The sequence below is a fragment of the Gopherus evgoodei genome, chromosome 13, assembly GCF_007399415.2.
Source record: "Gopherus evgoodei ecotype Sinaloan lineage chromosome 13, rGopEvg1_v1.p, whole genome shotgun sequence".
In the NCBI taxonomy this organism is placed as follows: Eukaryota; Metazoa; Chordata; order Testudines; family Testudinidae; genus Gopherus; species Gopherus evgoodei.
The window spans coordinates 7,499,366-7,527,028 of record NC_044334.1 but is presented as its reverse complement, the minus strand read 5'-3'; the positions used below and the strand labels follow the sequence as shown (position 1 = coordinate 7,527,028).

General features: G+C 39.5%; 1 protein-coding gene across 3 annotated transcripts in view; it reads right to left on the bottom strand.

Annotated features, from left to right (window-relative positions):
* Positions 1–27,663, bottom strand: part of ATP2A2 (ATPase sarcoplasmic/endoplasmic reticulum Ca2+ transporting 2) — a 76,260-nt gene that overhangs the window by 34,609 nt on the left and 13,988 nt on the right. For all 3 annotated transcript variants that reach the window (XR_004002983.1, XM_030582948.1, XM_030582949.1), the window contains exons 5-6: positions 21,614–21,752; positions 1,151–1,231 (exon numbers count right to left, since the gene is read on the bottom strand). Coding sequence is in view for 2 of the 3 variants with exons in the window: in XM_030582948.1 (XP_030438808.1) it covers positions 1,151–1,231; positions 21,614–21,752 (220 nt within the window). In the remaining variant the exon portion in view is untranslated. The remainder of the gene's footprint in view (positions 1–1,150; positions 1,232–21,613; positions 21,753–27,663) is intronic.

Genomic DNA, 27,663 nt, shown 5'->3' with positions numbered 1-27,663 from the left:
ACTTCATTTAATAGGAGTTTCCTTAACTTAAAAAAAAAATTGTTACTTATATCTGGGTAATATATAGAAAATGCTTGTCCGTTCAAACCAAGTAAACTCCATAAATGGCAAGCAATTGCCAGTGAGACAAGGTGGGTGAGGGAATATCTTTTATTGGTCCAACTTCTGTTGGACAGAGACAAAAGCTTTCGAGCTTACACAGAGAGCTCTTCTTCAGGTCACATTAAATATAACTGCTAAATACAAGGTTTGAACAGATTGTTTAGCATAAGTAGCTAACAGACCCCTAGGAAACATTCAAGGTGAAGTGACCTGTTAAAACTCCTCCAGAGGAAAGGAAGGGGACTGGGGTTTGCTAGGGAGTTACAGATTGGATTTATGGCTTATTACAACAGTGTGTCTGTTCAGTCCATGATTTAGTGTCTAGGAAAAGTTATGAATTTAAGATCCCAGGCTTGTCTTTTGAAAGTGTTTTGTAGGTTTCCTTTGAGGATAGGTCCGATACAGTGACAGTTTTGTGAGAAATGTTCACCCACAAGTGATAGGGTGTTTTTGTCTTTTATTCTTTTCCTGTGTGAGTTCACTTGAGAGTGTAATGAGTGTCTGGTTTCACCCACATAACTGCTGTTGGGGCACTTAGTGCACGTGATAGAGTACATCACATGTTGTGATAAGTATGTGGAGAACCCATGGATCTTGAAAGGTCGGTTATGTGTTGGGGGAGTATTGATCATTGTAGCAGTGGAGGTATATCTGCAGGTTTTGCATCTTCACAAAGCAATTGCTAGTATAAGCCAGTACTTCATATTTTTATAGATAATTGGCCACAGATCAGTAGCCCCAATTAGGGTATCCTCTCTGATGTAGTTACATTTTATGTAAAATGTATCTGCCAACAATCCCAATAAAACTTCAGAAACCCCATAAAGAAGAAAACTGAGTCTCCCACAAGTTGAGCCTATATAGCCAAGTATTTAGTAATATATGTTCATCACTGCAAAACGAGATTGCAAGATCATAGTGTTCAACAGCCACTGTCTCTTGTGATACAGTCACCAAGCAAACCATATTACTTAAGCAACTTGGGCCTGACTGTGAATCAAAACCAATTCCAAACATATGTACATAACTCAAAAATGACACAGCCTACCTGTCAGAATTGATTGGTCTACCCTTAGAGTTGTAGATTTGATAGAAGAAAGTCTTATATCAGCAGGAACCTTGTCACCAACTATGGATTCAAAACAAAGTTCGAGAATTTAGTTATTCAATAAATGATTTATAAGCAATCACTCTATATCAACAACTTTTTACGTGTTTAACGGAACACTTACTGAGCAGTTATTCAGCAATGATACTATCAGCATTTCCTATAGCTTTTGTACGTTGCAATATTCTTTACAAATGTGTTATAAAATTCACTTTGAACTGCTAAAATAATTCAGACTTGTATAAGCACTAATAAATAAGTCTGTTTGGTAGTTTACAAGTCTCTGAAAAACAGAAATGAAAACATTTTGTTTCCATGAAGTCACTTCTCAGAACAACTTGAGATAGTATGGACAGAACATGGCCTACTAGAAGCTGAATGAGTTCCAGAAGCAATTGGAGAATATAAATTTCAAAACTTTTCCATGCATCAAAAAACCCACAAACTACTGTGGTTTTCAAGCACCAATATTGGCTACTGGCTTTGAATTTCCCCTCCAGAAATTCTTTGCTTACAAAATATCATATTTGGCACAAAAGAAATAGCTAAAGTTAGTCCTCAGCTTTCCAAAGATGGGAAAAATACAGAGAATTTTCAAAGTTAAGAAAATATTTTCTTTTAATACAATGGCTGCAGTACCCATTTGTTAGAGACCAATCATGAATGTAATGCACTCCTAGAAACATGCTAGCCATTGCAAAGTTCTAATGCTATATTCTAAACAGTGCCATATAGCGCAGAGGTCAATTTTAGATTTGACTAGTATATTGGCTTATTTTTTCCATAGCCTCATAACAGTATGATCAACTAACCATTAAGATACCAAGTTCTGAATCCCCATTTGTGAATTGTGATGACATTCACATTAGACATTTTCTCTCCTGGGATTGACTTTATATTCTACCCACTAGATATTAATGAAAACATTTGAGAAAATCCTTTTCATCCAATGCCAGGAACAGTTTTCCAAAAATGTAGCCGAAGATAGGAAAGTAAATAATAATGATGATCCTGAAGATGCTAGAGAGTAATAACCATGAGCCCAGAGCTATGTAGCTGGCTATTCTTCAGCATCTTGTTTTTTTTTTCCCCCTCCAGCATCTTCATTGGGTTTTTTAATCCCAGATTCATTCCCCTGTCTACTCCCTCTCATTCTGCTATGCCTGGTTTTCAAGTCACAGCAAAATGAACTGCTGCTCTGTTACCACCACCATTTTTGAATCAGCCCAATAAATTGGTTTGTGGAGGCTCATAAACCCGCTGAAACTTGTTAATCTGACTCACATTTCTGTACATCTCTTTATATGCTGCATTTATCCATTTCTAATTGGTTAGAATAATCCCTGTACAAAGTCCTTTTCTATTCTTAATGTGGAAAATCTCTAGTTTCATTTATTGTGAAATAAAGCGTACAAGTTCTGAGGGAAACAAAGGATCTGAATGCTCTGATCACTAGAAAGTTAGAACTGATCTGTCAGTGGATGGAATCATTACAAACAGTCCCTCTCTAGTATGTCCCTGCAGTAAAAAAAGCAAGCAGCAATTCCTGCAGGAACTGCTTATGCAACTAGAAGCAATAGTGCACATAAAGAGAGAGTAACAGTGTAAATAAGCCAGCAAGAATGTTACAACCTTACTCAGTGTATAGCAGTTAATAAGCAGAAAGGCCATGGGGAAAGAGGTGGGATCTGAGAAGCATTAAATGAACACTATTTTTAACTGTAAAAAGCCAATTTAAAAAAAAAAAAAAAAGAATTCTGTGCCATATTCTCCATGATTTCTCACAAGGAAAAAAAATAATGCTAATTGGAAAATTCTCCCTTCAGGTGACACACATAGAAGAACTACACTAATTTACAAAAAGTTCATCACATCTGTGTATATGAAAAAGGCCAATAAATAGCTAAATTCATTTTCCATTTTGTACCATTATTGCATGTGAAAACTAATCTAAGCTACAGTGCCCTTGAGGAGTGAGAGAAAATAGCATAGACAAACAATAACCAAGGCCAAAAATGGGAAAACTATTTGAATATGCTCCCCGGATGTTGTGATGAGGTTTATATGTAGACATATGATAGCAGCTGGTTTTCAGCTATCACAATTCCACAGGAACAGAAGGCTAATACCTCAGTACAAAATGGTATGGGTCTTGTCAATCTGTATGCGTACACTGTTTCTGTACTTTCAACAGCTGAGCATCTACTAGTATCTCAAATGTACCAATACTTTTGAGAAGGCTATATCAGAAGACTGGATCTCTTTACCCAGAGCTTTACATGTATACAGTGACTTTCTGTGATCACCTAAAGCAGCACTTAAAAAAACAAACAAACAAAAAAAAAAAACACAAGACAGCTCATTTTCTATTAATTGAAAGGAACATTAACGAAAATATACTTAAAGAAGTGTCTTTATCTACCGCTTTTGAAGTTCTATAAACTGTTCAGCAAACTGGTCAGGACGGAGCTTTAGTCTGCTGGATTAATGATATCCAATGACCTGCTAATCCATGAAATAAATATTTACTTTTAGTCACTAACAATTGTTTTAGGCAAAAAGGTATTGTGACCAAGTTAACATTTCATTGTTCTATAGTTTGCCAGCCTGTCCAAATGAATTATGACAGACACCATGTGCACAAACATTGAGGTTGTACTAGTGCCACAATACAGTACATAGATTTAGAAGAGTTCTGTTTCCTCCTCTATAGTCACAACCCAACCCTCCAATTCTTTGTCTTCCTTTAGAGCACTAACTTTTTTATTCTGCAAGTGAGCTAAAAGATTTATTTTAAAAAGTACATAGAATTGACCTAGCTCTTTGATTGATGGTGTAGAACTTGGAATCTGCACACATCCACATGGGATAGGTAAGTATTACTGTTGTTTTACAGACAGGAAAATGAAGGCAGAAAGACAGTCACTTGCTCTACAGTGTAGCCCAGTCGTGACAGAGCCAGCATTAAAACTCAGGACTTCAATTCCTAATCCAGGGTCTATTCCTCCATCTATTCAAATCCACCTGTATGGCCAGTAACATAGGAAGTTTAGATTACAAGCAGAACTGATTCAAAGCTTCTTGAATTTTAAGACCATCACCACATCTCTAAATATGTAATGCAGTTTACACAAAATTAGTCCGATGGACAGCCCCAAACAAGTTACAAGACTGCATTTCTCACTCACCCATTCTCACTCTCTTTCAGTGAAGGCCACAATCAAGGTTCAAACCAGTTTACATAAGGACACTAATGCAAAACCTTTTTATGATAAAATTAAGCTTTTTAGGCATTGCCTCTGAGCTGTTCTAGTCAACATGACAGTTAAGACATTGGTAGCCATTGGGAGTACTGACTACACTACCACCAGTGCAACTGAAACTCTGGCAGTACTCAGAAGAATTTTTTGGGCAAAGAAGTCTAGTATACACAATGTCTCAAAGTCATTGGCAGCTTCCTTCCTCTATATCATTCAACACTGGAAAGAAACCAAGATTAATATTTCAGCTGGTTTCAAATCATCCACAGAAACAATACAAGTATTTCCGAAGGACCAAGATATATCCCTAGCCCACAAACTAGGGTTGAAGCAAACCAAAAAGAACCTGAACACTAAAGTATTTGGAACAGTTTTTGGCTGCTACAGAATTGCCACAAAGTGAGATGACATTGGTCCAAATCCTGCTTCCCTGGCTCATATAAGCAGTCCCATTGACTTCAAAATGGGGTTCTATAAGTAAAGAAAGCAGGATTTTGCTCAGAAATCTATTACTCTTTGTGCCACCAAAAATACAATTTTTCAGCAAAGTTTTAATATAAATCCTGATGTGCAATAAAGAAACCTGTTTTTAAAAACATATTAGCTAAAATAATAAGAGGCTTAAGTAATGCGCGCGTGTGTGTGTGTGTGTGTGTGTGTGTGTGTGTGTGTGTGTGTGTGTGTGTGTGTGTGTGTGTGTGTGTGTATTTTGAACTGAAGTGGACAAATCAGGACATTCAGATTTAAATACAAAACTTTTGGGCTAGCTTTAATTTCAAATTCATATTGCAACTAAAAATATTGATTCATCAGATATGTAAATCCTGGAGCTTTAATCAGAATCTGGTTCTAACTTTTAAGTACTTGAAATTACTGAGATTTCAGCTCATTAAGGTAAGATTGGGAGAAAATTATTGGTAACACTTGACTTCTCTAGCGCCATCTATTTTGCTTTTGCTGTATTTTATTCCCAAGTTCAAAATTGGTTTTCAGGTTACCTAGTTTGTTTTGCATCTCATCCTCATCCATCCCTTTGCTTTGTCTGTGTACAGTCTGATTAACTTTGGGCCTAGTACTGCAAAGATTTATACAAATGTAACTTTAAGCATTATAGTCAATGGGAATACTCCCATGTTTCAAATTAAACATTTGCAGGCTTGGGAGCTCTGATTTTGAGATCATAGAGAAGGGACTTTCTATGAGACAGAAGTAAAAATATTGACTCTATAAACAGTAACAACTATAATCACTTGCAATATCTAGGTACTTTGGGGATGACCAAGGATACAGGCTGCAATCCCATATCATTTAAGTCAATGGGAGACATTCCATTAATTTCAATCTGGTCCATATTGGTTGAAGAGTGCAGCATTATTACATTAAGAGGCATTTTCAAAACAAGATGTAGAATTTTACTGTGATACACCCCCAGACAAAGTTTTTCAGCCTTAACCCCAAAGGTCTTGGGTGTTGTTTAAAGACAAAATTAAAAGATGTATGCAACTAACAATTTAAAGATGCCAGGTTGGCCATTTTAGAGAGTGAATGTCTTTACGCACAACACAATTGAGTGTATGGACTTCCCCGCCAATGTTCCTCAACCTGAAGAGCCACCCTGCGGGAAGAGAGGGTTTCTTCCCGTTTCCACAAACATTGAGAACTGGCATATTTGTTCACAGTCAACGTGAAGGCTCCTCCGAGAACTGGGCTAAAATCACCAATCAATTAGACATAGTCCAGATCACCAGCTGTAACATCAGTAGGTCACTATGAATTTGGATTACAGTAAAACCAGCACCAAAGAGCTATATATCCCATCATAAGTAGAGGGTTCCCACTATCACCACACTTTCATGTTCTACCCAGAAAAAATTATTTTTGTTAATGCAATGCTTTGGATAAAAAAAAGTCCCCAATTCCAGTCTATTCAAACCAGAGATTACAAGTATTCTAGGCTAGAATATCACCTAGCAAACCATGTATTTAACAGTTAGTCTGAACAAGTTTAAAGTTCAATATAGATGGGGCCTAAAAGGGAATAGTAACACTATTTGAACGATAGTTTGAATTCTAGATCCACATTACACTTTTGGGGGTGCACACTGAGTTGGAGTCAACCTAATAAAAACTTTCACTAGACTGTAGGGGAGCCACGATTATCTCCCAAATCCTGCATATTTTAAACAGACAGGCATTCTATTTTTAGTGTTGGTTTACAGTGAAAAGGGATTGGACATTCAAAACGCCTTAGGAACTGCCATTTCATCATTACAAAGCATAATGGCCCCCAAGAAAGCAGTTTTGTTTTATGTATTTAGACAATCTTCAAACACATTAGGGAATTTTAAGATACATAGTCAGAGCAGTTAATGTGTTCAATTAACCAGATGTCTCTTATCCCTGAATTGAAAGCTTGCCAAGAAGAGTCAAGGTTGGCATGCCTAGGTATTTCAGAAAATATTAAAAAAAAAATAAAAATCCCACAAATCCTCAAAAGTTGAGTGACCAGTTAGTCTGAGTGCACTAATGACAAAATAGCATACTGAATCTGTGAAGTTGCAGCAACACTGATTTCATTATGAAATAAAAAGCCTTTTGAAAAGAATACATCTTATTTACAATGCTAAGTGTAAATAGTTTAGTAATTTCAGTCTCTGCAGAGAAGCTCAAATATGCCAAGTACCATCATAAATATTTCTTTATTTCTACTCAGTGTTAACAATTCTAGACCCACATTAATTCTGACTGTTTTTAAGTGTCCATGGTATCAATTAAAAAAAAATAGATTTGTTCCCTTTTATGGGTTTTCATCTAAAACTAATAATCACAGAATGTATGTAGAGATCTTTAAGCTTTTAAAAGTAAAAAAAATCTTTGTGGTCTTTACCATATAAAAAGCAATTCTATGTCTACACGCTACAGAGAACAGCTTTCGTTTCTCATGTGTGTATATTCTAGCTGTTTGCAAAATATTTCCTATACACAGAATAGTGAATGCTGTTAAACTGCAGAAACTGTCAAAACAAGAAAACTTAAGTTTGCCCACTACTGTACAATAGCCTTTCACAAGAGACTGAACTTATTTCTTCCCCTCATTCCTAATAAAGAAAAGTCATGTATGAATATGGAAGGTCTGAGCAGAGGGAATATCAAGACTTAATCTGGACTATTTATGATCAAGTAATAAGGCCACCAAAAATTTGGTGTTTTAGGAAAAGAGGGAGATTATAATAATGAACAATGACAGTCCCTCCAATTCTAAATATGCTAATATTGCCTGCAATTACTACCCACGCAGAAAAATAAAACATAGTATGTTTGAGAGATATAGCAGTAGGTGCTGATTACATTTAGGTTGAATAATACAGGCAGGATAATATACAAAAAATTCTCTCCTCTACCATCTGTACTGGCTTTATACCTGTGTTATTTATAAATTATACTACAATTACACTTACACAATGCATACAGAAGTTTGATTATCCTATCTGAGTACTGTATGTATGTGTTTTAATATAAAAGGGATGGGATTTTTGGGAAGGGGAGAAGGTAGAACCCACATAAAATTACCCGGAACCCCAAAGCAAATCACCAATATAATCTAGTGATAGAAGAGCAGCTCGTTTGTTCAGGAGCAGCAGACCAGAAGGGACCACTGTGATCATCTAGTCTGACCTCCTGTATACCGCCCAGAGGACCTCTCGGAATTAATTCCTGTTTGTAAATTGAGACTGGATGTTTTTCTAAATGATATACTCTAGTTCAATTTTCCAGTGAAGGAGAACCTCCTTTCTTCACCGCTGGTAAATTGTTCCAATAGTTACTTACTATTTCAGTGAAAAATTTGCTCTTATTTCCAGTCCAAATGATCTAGATTCAATTTCCAGCTATTGGATCTTGTTATACCTTTGTCTGCTAAACTGAAGAGCCTTCCATTATCAAATTTCTGTTACCTATGTAGGTAGTTATAGGTAATCAAGTCACCACTTAACTTTCTCGGAAGTACAGAATAAGGAAGGGGAGAACAATTCAGATTCACCTTATGCCAGCCCAGATAAATGGATGACACTGGCACAACTCAGCACTGAAGCAACATCAAACAGTAGTCACATCTATTAGCAAAGTACTATACGTGTTCAGACAATGAAAGGTAAACTGATATTTTATCAGCGTACTCAAATTTTGAACAGCAAGCTTTTTCACCCTAATAAAATGTGCCAGGGTATTATGGTATCAACAGTTACCTTGATTTTTTCATGAATTTTGTTTAGTATTGTTTGTGCCCTGTTGAAGCATCAATTCTATTTAGAGTATACGAGAGCTGATAAGTTCTGAATCTCACCAGTCAGCCTCATTCTTTCTAGCTCTGCTTAAAAGTTCAGTAACTCACAAGGGAAATGCAGCGAGACCTAGAAAAAGCATTTAAATTCAGTTTTCCCTTTATAAATTCTTAAATAATGTGTGCTGGAAGTGACACTAACCTTTCTGTATGGCTTCAACCTCATACAATTCAACTGATTTCAGTGGGAGTGTACAAGGAGGTTAAGTTCAAACCCCATGTATCAAAACAGCCCCATAAATATTAGAACATTTTGGCTTTGACACAAATGCTCTGTTGGAAGGGCGTGCAGACAACTATAGGTATTATCCACTGAACATCTGTCAATTTTACAGAAATTCAGCTTCTGGGAATAAGTATTTGACTTAAGATCAGTGCTCTACAGAAATAAGATAAATGGATTAAAGAAAACAGTGCTGTAACAAACTGCTCTGCCACAAAACCCTAAATGATTTGCACTCCCAATGTTAAAAGGTGAACTGCAGATCTTTTCCCAAATGCCCTCAACTGTACAACGATTGGTGGATTCGTTTCATGTTACTACAGCTGAATGCACCTGGAAAGCTGTTTAGAGATTGCTTTTAGGAGAACTCGTTACAGCAGGCATTTTTACAACACACTTTATGGACTTTTATACAATTCAAGTTTACAGGCATTTCTTAATTTCATTCGTTTAAATATTAAAACTGGTTTAATACACTGGAATGGATAGATAAGATATGTTTGCTGCACAGAAATGCAACTCATCACAGTAGTATCCTCTGTACAGTCCACTTAATTTTGATAAAGGATTAAAAGAGCTGAATAAGAACATCAACCATTTCATTGATTCTGCTGTAAGTTTTGAGGGCTAAAACCTGTTCATCCCCAACAGCAAACACACAGAGGGGTCTGTTAAGCAAGAAGTAAGGGAAGAAGAGGAAATCCCAGGAGCTCACACAGGAACTCCATGCATGGGAGAATGCAGGGGTACAGGGTGGGGGGAGTGAATTTGCAACACTGTGGAATGTCCACTGGTCATACTGAAAAGAGGTGGATGGACTACTGTGCTCTTGCAGCCATGGAGCAGCCTGTATGAGGATTCTGCTCAGATGGACCCCAAACTCTAACAACTGAAGTAGTTGGATCAAAAATGCACCTGTTAAACATTGGAATGATCACTTGGCATAGTGAAACCAAATTAAGTTTAATATTTTGAATAAAAAACAAACCAAAAAACCTAGTCTATTAAAATGCACAGCAATTACCCAGCAAGAAGGATGCAATTTCCAGGAAGCTTGACTGTCTTAAAACTGACAAGTTCTATAGTAGAGCAGTAAAGTTGAGAAGCCATTTGAGGATAACATCTGGATATTTGTTCTATTCGTCAACTTTAGGTTACTAAGCTACACCAAGTTTGTTTTCAACACTGGAGTACTGAAAACTGTGCCTACCAGAAGTCAGTGAATAAACCTTAAGGCATATGTCCAAAACCCATTAACTCAGTCCTCCAGATATCTGAGATAATAGAGCAAGATAAAGTTTTATTGTTTTTAATGAGCTTTTAAAAGGCTCTCACATAAATGTGTCCACGTCTCACAAAATTATGCCTATTTTCCCACTAACTCTGCTGAACCCTTTCTGAAAGATGTAGTTTTCATGCAACAGATACTGCTTTAAAAAAAAAAAAAGCAATGTTTGTAGAGGCTTCAAGTATATCAACATATGGGTCATGGTCTCCACTGTTTCACCTGCCAAGAGCATCTTCAATTGGCCTCTAAGGGTATGTCTACACTACGGGATTATTCCGATTTTACAGAAACCGGGTTTTTAAAAACAGATTGTATAAAGTCGACTGCATGCAGCCACACTAATCACATTCATTCAGGGGTGTGTGTCCATGTACCAAGGCTAGTGTCGATTTCCAGAACGTTGCACTGTGGGTAGCTATCCCATAGTTCGCACAGTCTCCCCCGCCCCTTGGAATTCTGGGTTGAGATCCCACTGCCTGAGATGGGGCAAAAAACATGGTCACAGGTGGTTCTGGGTACAGCCTCACCCCTCCCTCCGTGAAAGTGGCAGACAACCATTTTGCGCCTTTTTTCCTGGGTGAACTGTGCAAACGCCATAGCACAGCAAGCATGGACCCTGCCCAGGTCAAGACAGCAATCATGGACATTATAAACATGTCGCGCATTATCGTGCAGTCTATGCTGAACCAGGACCTGCAAAACCAGGCGACGAGGCGAAGGCTATGGCAGCGTGGCAACAAGAGTGATGAGGACATGGACACAGAATTCTCTCAAAAACAGTGGGCCCCTGCGCTTCGGAGATCCTGATGGTAATGGGGCAGGTTCTAGCCATTGAACGCTGATTTTGGGCCCAGGAAACAAGCACAGACTGGTGGGACTGCATAGTTTTGCGGGTTTGGGACGATTCCCAGTGGCTGCGAAGCTTTCGCATGCATAAGGGCACTTTCATGGAACTTTGACTTGCTTTCCCCTGACCTGAAACGCCAGAATACCAAGATGAGAGCAGCCCTCACAGTTGAGAAGCAAGTGGCAATAGCCCCCTGGAAGCTTGCAACGCCAGACAGCTACCGGTCCGTCGGGAATCAATTTGGAGTGGGAAAAATCTACTGTGGGGGCTGCTGTGATGCAAGTAACCAAAGCAATCATTAAGCTGCTGCGATGAAAGGTGGTGACTCTGGGAAGTGTGCAGGTCAGTGGATGGCTTTGCTGCAATGGGATTCCCTAACTGTGGTGGGGCGATAGATGGAACCCATATCCCTATCTTGGCACCAGAGCACCCAGTACATAAACCGCAAGGGGTACTTTTCAATGGTGCTGCAAGCACTGGTGGATCACAAGGGACGTTTCACCAACATCAACGTGGGATGGCCAGGAAGGGTTCATGACGCTCGCGTCGTCAGGAACACTACTCTGTTTAAACGGCTGCAGCAAGGGAATTACTTCCCAGACCAGAAAATAACAGTTGGATGTTGAAATGCCTGTAGTTATCCTGGGGGACCCAGCCTACCCCTTGATGCCATGGCTCATGAAGCCATACACAGGCAGCCTGGACAGTAGTCAGGAGTTGTTCAACTACAGGCTAAGCAAGTGCAGAATGGTGGCAGAATGTGCATTTGGCCATTTAAAGGCACGCTGGCGCACATTACTCACTTGCTCAGACCTCAGCCAAACCAATGTCCCCTTTGTTACTGCTGCTTGCTGTGTGCTCCACAATCTCTGTGAGAGTAAGGGGGAGACCTTTATGGCGGGGTGGGAAGCTGAGGCAAATCACCTGGCCGCTGATTACGTGCAGCCAGACATCAGGGCGATTAGAAGAGCACACTAGAAGTGGTGCACATCAGAGAAGCTTTGAAAACGAGTTTCATCATGGGCCAGGGTATGGGGTGACTGCTGTGTTTGTTTCCCCTTGATGAACCACCCCCACCCTTAATTGACTCATTTCCTGTAAGCAACCCACCCTCCCCCTTCGATTACAGCTTGCTTAAGGAAATAAAGTCACTATCATTTAAAAATCATGTATTCTTTATTAATTCATTATAAAAAGAGGGAAAGAACTGACATGGTAGCCCGGGTGTGGTTTGGAAGGAGGATAGGAGGGAAGGAAAAGGCCACAAGAAAAATTTCAAAATAATGACAGCCTTTTGGTTGGGCTGTCCACGGGGGTGGAGTGAGCGGGTGCATGGAGCCTCCCCCCACGTGTTCTTACACATCTGGGTGAGGAGGATATGGAACATGGTAAGGGGTGAGGGTGGTTACACAGGGGCTGCAGCGGCACTCTGTGATCCTGCTGCTGTTCCTAAAGCTCCAGACGCCGGGGCATGTCAGTTTGATCACGCAGCAGCCCCAGCATTGCGTCATGCCTCCTTTGATCTTCCTGCCGCCACCTCTCATCTCGAGCATCCCTCCTGTCCTCACGTTCACTGGCATCTTTCCTGTAATTTGATACCATGTCCTTCCACTCATTCAGATGAGCTCTTTCATTTCTTTTAAGCAACAGGCAAACAGCCCAGTAGGAATGGCCATATCTGTCCCCTTAATTAAATTCCTGAATTTCAACCAGGTTACCTGAATGATATCACTCTCCTGAGGATAACACAGCGAGATAAAGAACGGATGTTGCTTGAATGCCAGCAAACACCGGGACCATACGCAGCTAGGCTTTGTCATGCAATGATACCAGATTACTTGCTACATGCATGGCGTGGTCAAGTGTCCTACCATGGAGGACGGAATAAGGATGCCCTGCCCAGAAACCTTCTGCAAAGGCTTTTGGAGTACCTCCAGGAGAGCTTCATGGAGATGTCCCTGAAGGATTTCCGCTCCATCCCCAGACACATTAAAAAGACTTTTCCAATAACTGTACTGGCTGTGAATGCATCTCAAGTCCTCAGGGCAAATTAATCATTAAAAAACGCTTGCTTTTAAACCATGTTTTATATTTACAAAAAGGTACACTCACCAGAGGTCCCTTCCATGGCTTCATTGTTTGGGATGGAGGGTAATTCCATCAGGGTGAGAAAAAGCTCCTGGCAGTTGTGGAGAACAGAGTGCTGTGTGCTCTCTGCAAGCTCGTCCTCCTCATCTTCCCCGTCCGCAGAATCCTCAGCCATGGCTGAGATTACCACCCCCACCTCAGAATCCACGGACAGGGATGGGGTACTGGTGGCGGACCCCCCAGAACTGCATGCAGCTCAGCACAGAAGCAGCATGTTTGCGGCCCTGCCCCAGATCTTCCGTTTGCTTCTTTGGTTTTCTGGTAGGCTTGTCTGAGCTCCTTAACTTTCACACAGCACTGTACTGAGTCCCTGGTGTGGCCTCTCTGCATCATGGCCTTGGAAATTTTTTCAAATGTTTTTTCATTTTGTCTTTTGGAACAGAGTTCTGTTAGCACGGAATCCTCTTCCCATACAGCGATCAGATCCAGTACCTCCCGTGCGGTCCATGCTGGAGCTCTTTTTCGATTCTCAGGAGACTGCATTGTTACCTGTGCTGATGAGCTCTCCACGCTGGCCAAACAGAAAATGAAATTCAAAAGTTCGCGGGGCTTTTCCTGTCTACCTGGCCAGCACATCTGAGTTCAGATGGCTTTCCAGAGCAGTCACAATGGTGCACTGTGGGATACCGCCCGGAGGCCAATACCATCGAATTGTGGCCACACTAACCCTAATCTGACATGGCAATACCGATTTCAGCACTACTCCCCTCGTCGGGGAGGAGAACAGAAATCGATTTTAAGAGCCTTTTCTATCGATATAAAGGGCTTCGCTGTGTGGACGGGTGCAGGGTTCAATCAGTTTAACTCTGCTAAATTCGGTATAAACGCGTAGTGTAGATCAGGCCTAAGTTTACTTAATCAGCTAACTTCCTTTTCTTCAGATCAGTTTATTTCAATCTGAAAGGATATTAAACTAATCTCTCAGCCCCCTCCCTCTCATCAGAAACCAAACATGTATTTCAGCTACTCTAAACTGATACCCAGGTGACTCCAGAAATCCACTAATATGGAAAAAAAAGTTACAAGAATAGGTAAGTGACTTCTCCATCCTCCCCAGTGATTGGCTTCTCGACCATCTATTTCTAGGTGTGTCTAATTCAAGAGTGGTAATGTAATCTATCATTCATTGTCTTTAGGGTAACCTTCTAGCCCACAACAAACTTCACTAGAGAACCATTCATTTGAACACCTCAGTACTACAAAATTCTTTTCAAATCATTCTTATAAAGTAAATTATGCAAGTATTTAGCCTTTTTTAAAAAAATGTTATTTTAATTTACAGCTTCCTGACAAGATTTCGGTCTAAGTCAGGCGCACATATAAAGTGACTGTTTAGAGTCAGGACTCCTCTTGACAAAAAGATATTGTAGGGCTAGTCACTACCATGCAGTGCCAACTATATTATTATTCTACATTAAAGATCTGTAGAAAGTATCTCTAATTTAGAGGCCACTGACATATCAGAGAAACCTACCACCTGGTTATTTACGCCACTCAATGGTGAGACACGCTTGCCTGGACATACAAATGTCATTGGCACTCTGCCTAGAATTCCATGCCCAGATATGTATCCCAGTATGAAGTGCTCTGTCACTTCCCTACATGGTCATCTTTTTGCAAACACCATGTCAAAGGCCATCCAAATACTCTTACACTTGAGACAGAGGCATGCAGACAGTTTCTCTCACCTCCAAGTCTTGACACTAACTATGGAACATACTATTGCTCTTCTCTACCCACCCAGGAGCTTTCCCTTGTTTGAAACAATTAATGCATTGTTTCTTCCATTTGAAAAAGTACAGAATATATAGCTTCCATATCTGAACTCATATTATGCTGAAGCATTTATAATATTCTCACAGCTTTTTGTAAAAAGCCTTTGCCCTAAGGGGAGAGATCTTGGATGTTCATTGTAACTACTGTAGTCACCTGAATTCAAAAAGTGTATTAAATAATTTTTGCTAATAACCAAGAAAAGCAGCTTAAAGCAGTATTACCCAAGAAAGACAGTTTGTACCATCTAATGCCTAATGTTCATGTAGTTTAAAATATGACCCATTGAGAGGTCAGAGTACTTAAGTCACAATCTATAAAGAGGATTGTTCTCCAAATCAGATTTAAACAATATGATCATGCAACAAGTGACTAAATTTTAAAACATTTGCTAATGTTTAAATATACTGTTCTGTAAACAACCACCAAGAAGCTTAACATGAATTTCCTACAGTAAGGGGACATGAAAAACAGTATTCCATCTGGTACCTGTACATGCATGCTATTCAGTAATTGCAGTAAGCCGTCACATTTGTTGACATTTGCAGTTACCTGGCTCTCCCAGATCACTTCTTTAAGTTCCTTTTTAATGATCTTCAATGTATAAAAGCCAAATATCAATTATGTCCAACTACAAACAATGCAAAATAGGTGTCAAATTATACCTATTTAGTGCAATTATGCTCATAAGTGACACACACCAATTGAATTGAATATCTACTATAATTCTTAAAAAGATGATCCTACTCCTAAACTCCAAATTATATCATGCCCCTTGCTTTTATTGTTAAGAGGGAAAAAAGAAAAAAACGTGCTTCTGGAGTAAATTATGTTTATTTAGGTATTGGAGGTTGGAATAAAGCAATTAAAAGGAACAAAAAAGGACTTAAGTTAACTAGCACTTTAAATCAGTGCTTTAAGAAGTTACTCAGTATCCAATCTGCTATTCTTGATTGAGTAGAGTGATTAAATTTTACTGTAGGGCATACAAAAAAAACAAACAAACCAACCAAAAAAACCCTGCACCACACCATTAAATCCTCCCATATAAAAGACAACCACCTACCCAAACATTCATCACAGTAATCTTTTATCATGAACACATGCAAAAGCTTCAAATAATTTAGTGACCATACTTTGAGTAACATGTATGCTGCAAAAATAGGTCTCTAGAAGTTTAACAGTTCAGGTACACAACTGCAATTGCAAGTTGTACTTGAGCACTTAGTTTGCACCTGCAATTACAAATTTAGCCAATTAGGGCCAGATTTTCAGAAGGCTTAGCCTCCATAATTGGGGCTGGATTTTCAAGGGAGCCCAGCTCTCAGCAACTCTTATCGAGAGCAATCAGAGTCACCGAGTAGACAGACTTTTAGAAAAGCTGACCCTAAATGCATAGCTGGTTTTGCCCACAATACTCTATTTGCACATTTGTGGTAACTGTGTCCATAAATTAGGCTTGCAAATACATGTTTGCACATCATGCCTTTTGAAAGCAAGGTCTTTAAAGCTCTAGTCTGTCCTCCGCTAAAGAAAAGATTCAAGAAACTCTAGTTGTCATACTCCCATTATTTCCAACATTTTGGCTTGAATAAGCGCTTCACTTACAGCCCAGTCTCAGATCTCCAGACAGATTTTGTAACAGACAGAGTATGAGTGCATCAATCATTGCCAAGGAAACAAGCAACATCAAGTTTAGCAAAACTACTTTCACTTCCAGTTCAAAGTGCTCAGGGAAGACAGGGTTGGATGATGCATGCCTTTGCTTAAATATATCTTCAACAAACCTCAACATGTCATGAGAGAAGTGGACAAGTACAAAACTACTTGCTTTTTTTATGTCTAATGATTCAAAACATTCCCATAACACTGATGTCCTGTAATGATGTCTGTCTCGGTTACCTGTAATTGATGTGAACCTTCCTGCAAATGTCAGATGAATCAGTTAGACTAGATTTACAATAAAACTAATTATTGCACAATTAACATTTAAGGAGCCAGGAAGATATTTTGTTTTTAATTCAAGTTGCACTTCAGTGTATCACTTTAACCACCAATAGATACTTTCATACTAGAACATATTTATGGCCTTGAGCAGTATTGCCTTAAGAATCCTCAAGCAGTTGGCATATTTGGAAAAGTTAATTTTTCCCCCTACTGCCTTCTATTAAGAGAAATCCCCCACTAGAGTCAATGAGGCACAGAAAGGAGATCTTGTAGTGCTGTGGAAAGCCTGCTGGCTCCGCAGGTGTTCCATGTGTAGTTTCAAGAGAGTCCCCCCTCACAGAGGGAAAAGAGAGTCAAGTAACATGATCTCTCTGGCTTCTCCATTTTACAAAAGTTGCTCAGTTGAAAACAAGCAATTCAGTTTCACCTGCACCCCAGTGAATTGGCAGTACAGTAAAATCAGTCCGTATTTCCTTAGGGCTGGATGCTCCAAACTACAATACATACCCTCAGGCTGATTATCCATTTGCAATTCTATTAATAATTCTTTACAGTATAATACCAAAGTAATGTGTCCCCCTGACAAAGCAAATTGCTTTCAGAGATTACTATTCTATTTCTGGCACTTCAAGTCAGGTCCAAAATTGCTGCAGGAAGCTTCTAGCCCCAAAATCAATAACGGCACCCCCTCGGTGACTTTTTTGCTGTTGAAACAAGTAAATACAGCAGAACCTTGATTTTACAAATACCCATCTTACGAACAATCAGTTATACGAACCACTTTTCCCAATGAAAGTTTAAAATAAATAAATAAAAATCAGGACAGCTGTGTCAAAGAACAAATCAATATCTCTTCATGTTCTGATACTGTCAATGAAATGAAAATCAGTTTGCAGCACATCATATTGCCACTTGTGCACCATTACCCATTACTTTTGAGATGTTCAAATTTTATGAACTTTTCATTCCCAATTAGTTTGTAAGAGAGGTTAACAGCAAAAAAGCCTCTGTCTAAATCCGAGTGTGACTGTCTGACACCAGAAGTACAGAAAGTGAAATAAGAGAAGTGTGACATTAACTGAAATCCAGAGACAGTATGCTGCTTCATGGTCTATTAAAGCAGTTAATATAATCAGCACTTGATGTCTGTACCTGCTTTTGGCCAAATGTCCCTATAGTTACTCCACATCATGGAGTGTATGCGCCTGTGTATTCCAGATTGGAGATATCCTCAGTAGTGTCTGGGGGGCCTGTCCCTGCACGTGAGCACAAGGATGTCTGAGATATGAGGGTGTACAGAGAATGGGCAGACCTGCCACCAGTCCAATTTTCTCAACCACAAAAGTTCAGTGAAAGATTCCAAGGCAGAAAGGAAGGTGGGAAGTGGGGCACCCATAGGGATACACATCTCAAAGGACTCCAGTTACTGTACAAGGTGTATATGGACAGTCTTTTGGTTGAGATAGTCTGTCCTTTCACACATTTTCCAAATGAGATGAAAAGCCTGGGTGAAGCCCTAAAGACTCCAAGCTCTCCAACCCTCCTGGCAGAGTTAATGGTTATGAGGAATGAGGTCTTAGGGGACATATGAAGGAGGGAACAGTGCCTCATTGGTTCGAATGGGGGATTTCCTTGGCACACTGAGGACTAAGTTTAGGTCCCATGGCAGAACTAGTTTGTTAACATGTGGGAAGAGGTTGAACAAGCCTTTGACAACCCTCATAGTGGTTGGGGGTAGTGATGAAGACTGAAAACCTCTCATGGGGGAGTGAAAAGCTGTGATGGCAGCTAGGTGAAACTCAGCAATAATCTCATGTTTTTTTAAATTGAACAGGTAATTGAGAATGTGCATTACACTAGAGGAGGCACAGATTGTGGGACTGTACTAAGTCTGGAAGTGTCTCCATTTATGCAGGTAAGTTTTCCTTGTCAAGGGTTTTCTGCTATGAAGCAATACTGTCTGTACCTCTCGGGAGCACTTTTCCTCTATACCAGGGAGCCCTATAGCAGCTAGACCTTGAGGTGAAGCACTGAAGTTTGGATGGTGATGGATCCTGACTCCTGAGGAGATTTGCTGTCAGGAGAAGATGGAGAGTGGGGTCACAGAGACATGCGAACCTGCCCTGGGAACCATACCTGTCATGGCCAGGATGGTGTTTCAATTTCTTCAGAATCTTGAGCAGGAAAGGAGTTGGGGGGGAAATAAGAGTACAGCAATAGGCAAGGCCAAGGAATGACCAGAGCATCTCCCATCAAGTTGTGATCATGCCCTCCTTTTGAGCAGAAGCCTCTGTACTCCACAATGGATGATGTCACAAAGAGATCCATCTGTATATGATCCCAGGTGAGTCAACTCTTGGAATACCTCATTATTCAGCTCACACTCATGGTTGATGCTGAAAAGCCTGCCAAGGAAGTCTGCCACTGTGTTCTATAGTCCTGGTAGATGCAGTGTGATATACACTGCTTCCATAGTTTTATGGATTCAGTGCAAAATGACCAGGATCTTGCTCCTCCATGAAGACTCATATCATATGTTGCTGCTCTGTTGTCCAGCAGTATTCTGATTGGGTGGTCCCTTATGATAGGTAGGAAGTGCTGACAAGTGGTTCATTACAATACACCAGTATGGAAGATTACCTCCTGAGGGATCTATTTGCCCTGAATTGAAAGGTATTGGAAGTGTGTGTCCTGGCATATCAGGGAGGTGTCTGTAGCAAGTACCCTTGTGGGAGGAGACTCTAAGAACGGAACTCCCATGCACACCTTTTGTGGCTCCTTCTACCAGTTTAGAGAACCAATGACCCTCAGAAGTACAAAAACTCCTTGGATTGGCCTTGTCTGTTGGAGGGGTAGAACGTTCTCAGCTAGGCCTGAGGACACCCAGAGTGTAGTGCTGCTAAGGGTGTCACAAACATAGAAGCTGTCATATGGCCCAGAAGTTGCACGTGTGCCCTTGTTCTGGTTTGTGGGCTCTGTTGTATTGTTGAGATGAGGTTGGACGTGGTGGCAAATCTGTCCTGGGACAAGCATGCTCTGGTGGTGGTGGTGGTGGTGTCCTCAGTGACCCTGATAAAATCTAAACTTTCAGGACCCAGTTGTCAGGGAAAAACTGTACTCGCATCTGGTGAAAATGGGCTGTGACAGCTGAGAGATTTTGATAAGACCCTTGGCATGGCGGAGAGGCTGAGGGTAGGACGCAATACTGGTAATAGTTTCTTACACTTTATGGTAGGCAGAGATGTCTGTATCCCTCAAGATTTCAGTGACCAAGACATGAAGGCAGATGGGGTACTGTTTTTATGAGATCTGCTCTTGAAGGAGAAGATCTTACACTTGGCTGGTATATGGATATCTCAGAAATAGAGGCACTGAGAATGTCAATCATCGACCAGGATAGGGTCCCAGAAAGAAAGACAGCACTTAAAGACTGGGGATTCCGGAATACCCCAGAAACATCAATTACTGTTAACTAAGGTCACTATAACTGCATGCTACCATGTACAAGATAAGCTCAGGACAGGGTTAGGGAATTTTAAAGTTTCTGAATGAGAAAAAGATGGACCAAGAGCCAATACTAACTTCACTTTGAGAGCATACTTTCCCTGCATATTAAAAATAGCAGGAGTATCAACTTTAAGGGTACATTGTTATCTCCCCTCTGGATGGCTACTCTAATAACTAAATCCAAAGTGGGAAGAAAGATCAGAAGAAATTTAAGCTGTACATCAATTTATTATCTTAAAATGCTAACCATCTGACTGCCAGTAAGGCCTACAAAAAGGTGAATACAACTATTTGAGATGTATTCTCAACAAGATCTATCCATAGACTTTGCACAGAAATTAAGTAGCAAAATCCTTAAAACAAAGAGGAAAACAAAAAAAAGAAAAGAAACCATTGATAGACCAGTTAGGAGTTAACACAATGTATTTTCACTCACAAGATGGCACTCTCTCCAAAAGTATAAAAGAGAGTGTTACTTGTATTTTTTAGGAAGTGATGCAAGAGTGGAAGTTAATACCAGTGTTTCAATAGAAGCCATCCTGCTTTATTACAAGTATTTTTTAATCAGTAAAAAGGACGCTCAATTAAAAAAAATTGAAAATTACCAACTATTACAGATAACATTTAAAATGGTGACATTGGGAAGATTAGAGAAAAGTTTGATTTTCTTAAGTTTACTTTGCACATTGTTATTTTTCCTTTTTGTCTGTATGTTTTTCACATAGCAATGGGGAGAAGGGGAAAAAACAAAAAACAAAACACCCCCAAAAACACACACACTGAAAACCTGTAATCCAGTTAAAAAGCAAAAGAAAGATGTCCTTGCTACTATGTCTACCAATTAAAAGGTAATAGTAACCTAAGACAATTCAAAAGATAGAAGTACTCATTTAATGTAAGATAATTACAGATGAATGGAGGAAGTCGATTTTTCAACAATGCATAAATAAAGGTGCCTAACTTGTATTATGCGTACTTTTTTAAAAATACCGCCCAGGGCCTCAAACTCTTAAAATTAACCAAGGCCCTTTAGACATATGCAACCTGTATTATTAATAAAAGGTATCTCACCAGCTACTTCCACAATATCACCAGGGACAATGTCTCTTGCTTTAATCCTTTGTACACTTTTTCTGTCTTGTCGATATACTTTGCCCATTTCAGGTTCATATTCTTTAAGAGCTTCAATAGCGTTTTCAGCATTTCTTTCCTGAAAGAGGAAAAATAAGATGTGAGGTTTTAAAAGCTAGAGGTACTGCCAATTCTGACAACTAGAATAGTCACCTTCTAGTTTTCCCACATGTAGCATTACATGAATACTATTTACTCAGTTATTCTGTGTTCATTCACATAGAAGATACTTATTAGACCCATCCCATTATGTGGTTGCAACTTCAAAGTGAAGTTGTAGTCTGGAAAGCACAACAATAGAATTCAGATATTAGTGAGCCTTTAAAGATCTAGAAGCCATTGCCTTGAAATTTGCAGTTATATCTCCAGAACGTCCATTATGTTTTAGTAGCAGGAGATCATGCAAACTATATATTAAGGGATCATACGGTTATGTTTTCATGCAAAGCAACACTCCAGCAGAAACATCTATTAAAACTAAATGATTCTACCCTAGTTCAGCTGTGTTTTGTTAAACAGAACACCTACTCTGAGTCTCAAATATACATCCATCCCACATCAGTCTGGTGTTTTCACTAGTTATTGATAGAAATTAAGATAGTGAAAAAAAATCCAATCATTAAACTTCCTTCAATACTGTTCTTATATCCCTTTTTTAGGCCTTTGTGCCACATCTGAATCATGTCTGATTAAGAGGCACGGACATATCCACTTACAACTCCTCCTTTGTTATCTAGTTTGGAAATAACTATTGTCCAAAAGCTCTTTTCTTTGCACTTGTAAAGTAAGGACACTACATGACATTTCACACCCATTACTTGCCAACAAAAGTACCTACAACTTCCCAGATATAGTGCCAAAGCTGGAGCTCCAGAAAAGAAGGCAACGCACTTAAAAGTACAAACAGAATTTGTAACTATTTTTAGCGCCGATACACAAAACAAAAACATACATATATACACGCACACACACACACACCCACCCAAACCTGAATCTTCTTTCCATAATTAAACCATGAATGAGTTACAGAAGATTGGACCTTAAAAATGACATGGCCCTTAAACTTTATTCTCTTCTTAAAGTATCTATGTGTATGTCTACAATGGAGCTGGGAGCTGCAATTCCCAGCTTCAATAGATACACACCTCCTAGATTTGACCAATCTAGTGCACTAAAAAGAGCAGCGAGGTAGCACTAGCACAGATTGACTAGTAACATAGTATTGTCTAGGTTTAGATGACAGAACCAGTAAAACGCCAGCAGCCAATCTCCCCGAGCTCTACTGCTGTTACCACCATTGGAAGTACTATGATGAGAAATTAAGAAAAATATTAGTACAGACATCTTAAGTCTGCCCTGTTGAGTATAGACATTCTAAGAGGATGCTTTTTAGGTATACAAAATTTACACCAACTTTTCCAGACTTACACCAGCTGCCAAAGGTTCTCTCATCGAGTACATGTCAGAGCTGTATAAAGGCAGATAATTATCTTTGGAAATTCAAACCATGAGCCATTAGAGCCTAATTTGTCAGCAGGTAACACACCACTGATTGCTCATGGCCAGATCTGGTGAATGTTGTGAAATAATTGGCCAGGGAGAGAGATAGGGATGCCATAGATACTAGCAGCTATGAGCTACCTTAGGTGTAAGAAAGCTGGGGAGTATGGCCTAAACCCATGGCATTTCCCCTCTCCACTGGATGAAGAGCAGAATTTAAGCTCTTGATCATGAGCATAGGTTACTCTGTATATACAGATAGGTAACAGGAATCTTCAATTTTGTTAGAACTGAAGTTGACTAAGTTTCAATGACCCTATTAAATTTGAGGGGCAAAGAAACAAGAATTATCAAATCAAATACAGAAGCTGACAGGAGATCATGATTACCACTATAAAAAAAAAAAAGTCCCTCCCGCTGTTAATAGATCACCTTAACTGATCACTCTCGTTATAGTCTGTATGGTAACACCCATTGTTTCATGTTCTCTCTGTGTGTGTGCGCGTGTATATATACACACACATTTTATGTACACACACACACACACACACACACACACACCCCTTCCTACTATATTTTCCACTGCATGCATCCGATGAAATGAGTTTTAGCCCATGAAAGCTTAAGCTCAAATAAATTTGCTAGTCTCTAAGGTGCCACAAGTACTCCTGTTCTTGTTGCAGATACAGACTACTCTGAAACCTGTCAGTTTTCAGAGTTAGCAGCTCAATAAACGAATTCTATCTTAGAGAGCAAAATAGATGGGTCATTAGACATAAATAAATGCCACATCAGAAAACAAGCCTCCCCACCCCCATCTAATATTTGAAATTGCCAAAAAGAAATTTTACTTCACTGTCTAAAGTCAGCTCTTCAAAAGTTTAAATCCAGTTCTCCAAGCTAGTTATCTCTGAAATATCCAGGTTTTTTTTTTGTTTTTTTTTTAAGACAGGTTTCAGAGTAGCAGCCATGTTAGTCTGTATCCGCAAAAAGAACAGGAGTACTTGTGGCACCTTAGAGACTAACAACACGAAAGCTCATGCTGAAATAAATGTGTTAGTCTCTAAGGTGCCACAAGTACTCCTGTTCTTTTTTTTTTTTTTTTTAATAAAGTCAGTCAACAATTGAATCTGATCACCCACAAAACAAGAAAGAAACAAAACACAGAAAGTTTCATGAGAGTAAAGACAGAGCTCCTGCCCAGAGTCTCCATTAGTATTATCTAAAAACTTTAAAGGGCTAAAAGAGAAAGTGTTTTTTTAAAATTGATTAAAGACAGATTAACTTAAATATGTAAAGTTTCTTCCAACAAAGACCATAGTGACTACATCCTTACCCAGTACATCTCTTTATACTCAATACACCCAGGATAGCCTCAAATTTATTCTTATATTTCTATTTTGTGTTGAATTACAATGTTCACGTATTGGATAATGAATTAAAGCTATTTAGTTATTTTTATTCTGCTCTTTTAAAAACTCAATCTTTTTGCAGTTTTTCTGATTGCACAAGTTCATTTACTTCTGGAATTTTTCAACTGATCACCAAGTAACAGAAAAAGTTTTGATGTAGGGATTATTGCATTAGGATAGGCTAGTTTTTATTATGTGCGCATATAAGAGAGTATATTGTAGATTTTTAAACTGTACGAAACTGATGGTTTTGAATAGATGAATCACCTAGAATCAGATATAGGCACTGAAAAGTGTAAAAAATTTTCATCTTTTTAATTATATTATATAGCATAATCCCTCCATCTTCCAGAGGAAAAAAAGATATCCACCACCAACTAAAGTTCTCTCTGCATTTGAGGAGAATGCTTGTGGGGAAGACAGACATGGAGGAGGAAGCCAGACTTCAGATGACACGTCCACATACAAAGTTTCTTCCTACACTGATTTACCCCAAGACAAAAGCAGCTGCTGTGATGAAGCAGGCTGGAGGAAGCAACTTCCATAGCCCTCCCTTCCAGGCAAGATCTTCCTAGATTCTCATTCTTCAGCATACAAGAGTACCTGCAAGACACAGCTCTTTCCATCCTGACCACTGCCTTACTCACAGGGACTATTTCCTTGGCAAGTATGGGAGGTTGGGGGACTGCCACCTTCTTCCAGTGATGCTGCTGCTGCTGCTGCAAGGAGCTACTGAAGTCAAGAGCAGGGATTGAAGGGGAGGAGGAAGGTGCCACAATGACTGTCATCATGAGGTACCCTACGCTTTATTTATTTATTTTTAAAGTGGGAGGTGTGTAGGTGTAAAGATACCAACTGCCAAGAACAAGAACTCAGAGGCTCTGATGAGACATCATATTTTAGTGAGAAAAATATTTGAAAGACAATTTCTTCACATGAAAGAGCACTTGATTTTATTTTAGAAGGTTTAGATTAGGCAGACGATGCAGAATTTGTAATATTTACTCTGCCACACAGAACTTAATACATTCACAGTTCTGCTCTAACTGACTAGAAACATACTCTAACTTGGTGACAAAGTAGTCCTATGCACTGGTTCTCATTAAGGACTCCTGTAGAAAACAAGAGAAGTTTTTTTGCATTGAGTGAATTAAAAAGAGTCACCTGTAAAATCTTTTTCTTTTTTTTTTTTTTTCAGAAAAAAGTTAAGTGTTTTTGGTAGAGATTACAGGAAAGTAATTTCATAGAGAAAACAGATCAGAAGGGGTTTTTTTGTTTTTGTTTTTTTGGTTAGGAGGTTGTGGTGACAGAGTCAGGCTGATAACGGGCAGGATCTTACAACCTTAACTTTGAAGACTTAGTTTTTCAAAGCAGTGCAGTGGATTTACCCACACTCATTCCATTAATTTCAATGAACATATCTACTGAACTATGTATGTAAAAATACTCGATATTCACAAGGGTCTTGTTTGTTTAAAAAAAACAGCACAGAAAAGTTTGAATATAGCAGCAATGACAAAACACATAGAATTTACTGGCTGTTTAGAGTAAATGCCATCATGATGGAGAGCTATTTTAAATCTATTATGTGAATGTAAGAGAATTTAATTTTTCTTGGACAATTCTCCTAATATACAAGTTATTCACAAATCTAAGTTAAAAGGCATTATGTAGGTGCACTGACTTCAGTGCAAGCCTCTTGGGGGTTTAATAGCTTTAAACAAATCATCACACAAGCACAACCATTTAAATATATCTAAATGGTTCAAAGAATGCCTTTGAGTCTTTCAGTATGGAAATCAGTAGGTTTCTGATCTACAGCCTTCAGCTGAGTGCCCATTATACACTTTGCATTTTTTTCTTTGAATTGATTTTGTCATACTTGCTTTTCAGGCAAGTAGTTAATAGCAGAGTCCTTGTGGCAATATATACTGAAAGGAAAAAGCTGGTCTATTAAATGATTCTTCAATAAACAAGTGTATTCTACACAGTAGCCTTTTCTCTTTCTAAGTTAAACTTGTGCATGCATTCTAGAGTGGGGTAAAACCCAAAGCATAAATATGGTTACCTTCCTAACCTGCAGTAAACTTTATTCCCCCATATTCACTAGATTTAGTGTGTGGAGGTGGGGGTGGGGTGGCGGGTGTTAAACCAACATGAAGTACTAATTTATTCCAATTCAACACCAGAGGAAGAGCTTTTATATTCCTGGTAATTTTTTTTAGGGAAAGAACTCTTTTAGGACTAACTTCCTTGTGGCAGGATTTTGGTCTACCTCTATGTACAGTGCCTATACAAACTTAATTGGATACTACTTTAATAAATAAGTTAAAGATCCTAGATTTTGACAAACTTAAACAAAGCTTCCAAAAGAACAAGTACTACGTCACTATTTAACATCACTTCAGCTTTGAGAATGAGAGGAAAAGGTATAAGGAAATGCTCTGCTTCCCGCTGCCAGTGAGTGCAGGGAGGTTGGGGAAGGACACCCCCTGTACTCACCTGCGGCAGGAAGCTGAGCGCCGCAGCCCCAGCCTGCTCCACTTTCCTTCCCCCAGCCCCAGCCATGTAGCTTGGCGGGAGTGGGGGGGAAAGAGGGGGAGAAAGAGGAGGTGGAGGTCCCACCTCACCGGCAGCAATGGAAGTGGAGCAGCCCCCGGCCCCAGCTCGCTCCACTGCCAGCTCCCAGCCACGGCTCTCCGCTTCCCGCCACAGGTTAGTACGGGGGGCATCCTTTCCCCAACCTCCCTGCACTCACTGGCAGCGGGAAGCAGAGCAGTTCCTTACACCTTTTCCTCTCACCCTCAAAGCTGAAGTGATGTTAAATAGTGACGTAGTACCTGTTCTTTTGGAAGCTTCGTTCAAGTTTGCCAAATTCTAGGAATTAGTGGGGGCAAAAGATATTTGGCTTCAAGACTAAGCTTGATAAGTTTATGGAGGGGATGGTATGATGGGATAGCCTAATTCTGGCAATTAATCAAAGATCAATTGCTAAATTATCAGCAGGCAAGTACACCCAGTGGTCTGGGTTAGGATGTTAGATGGGATGGGATCTGAGTTACTACAGAGAATTCTTTC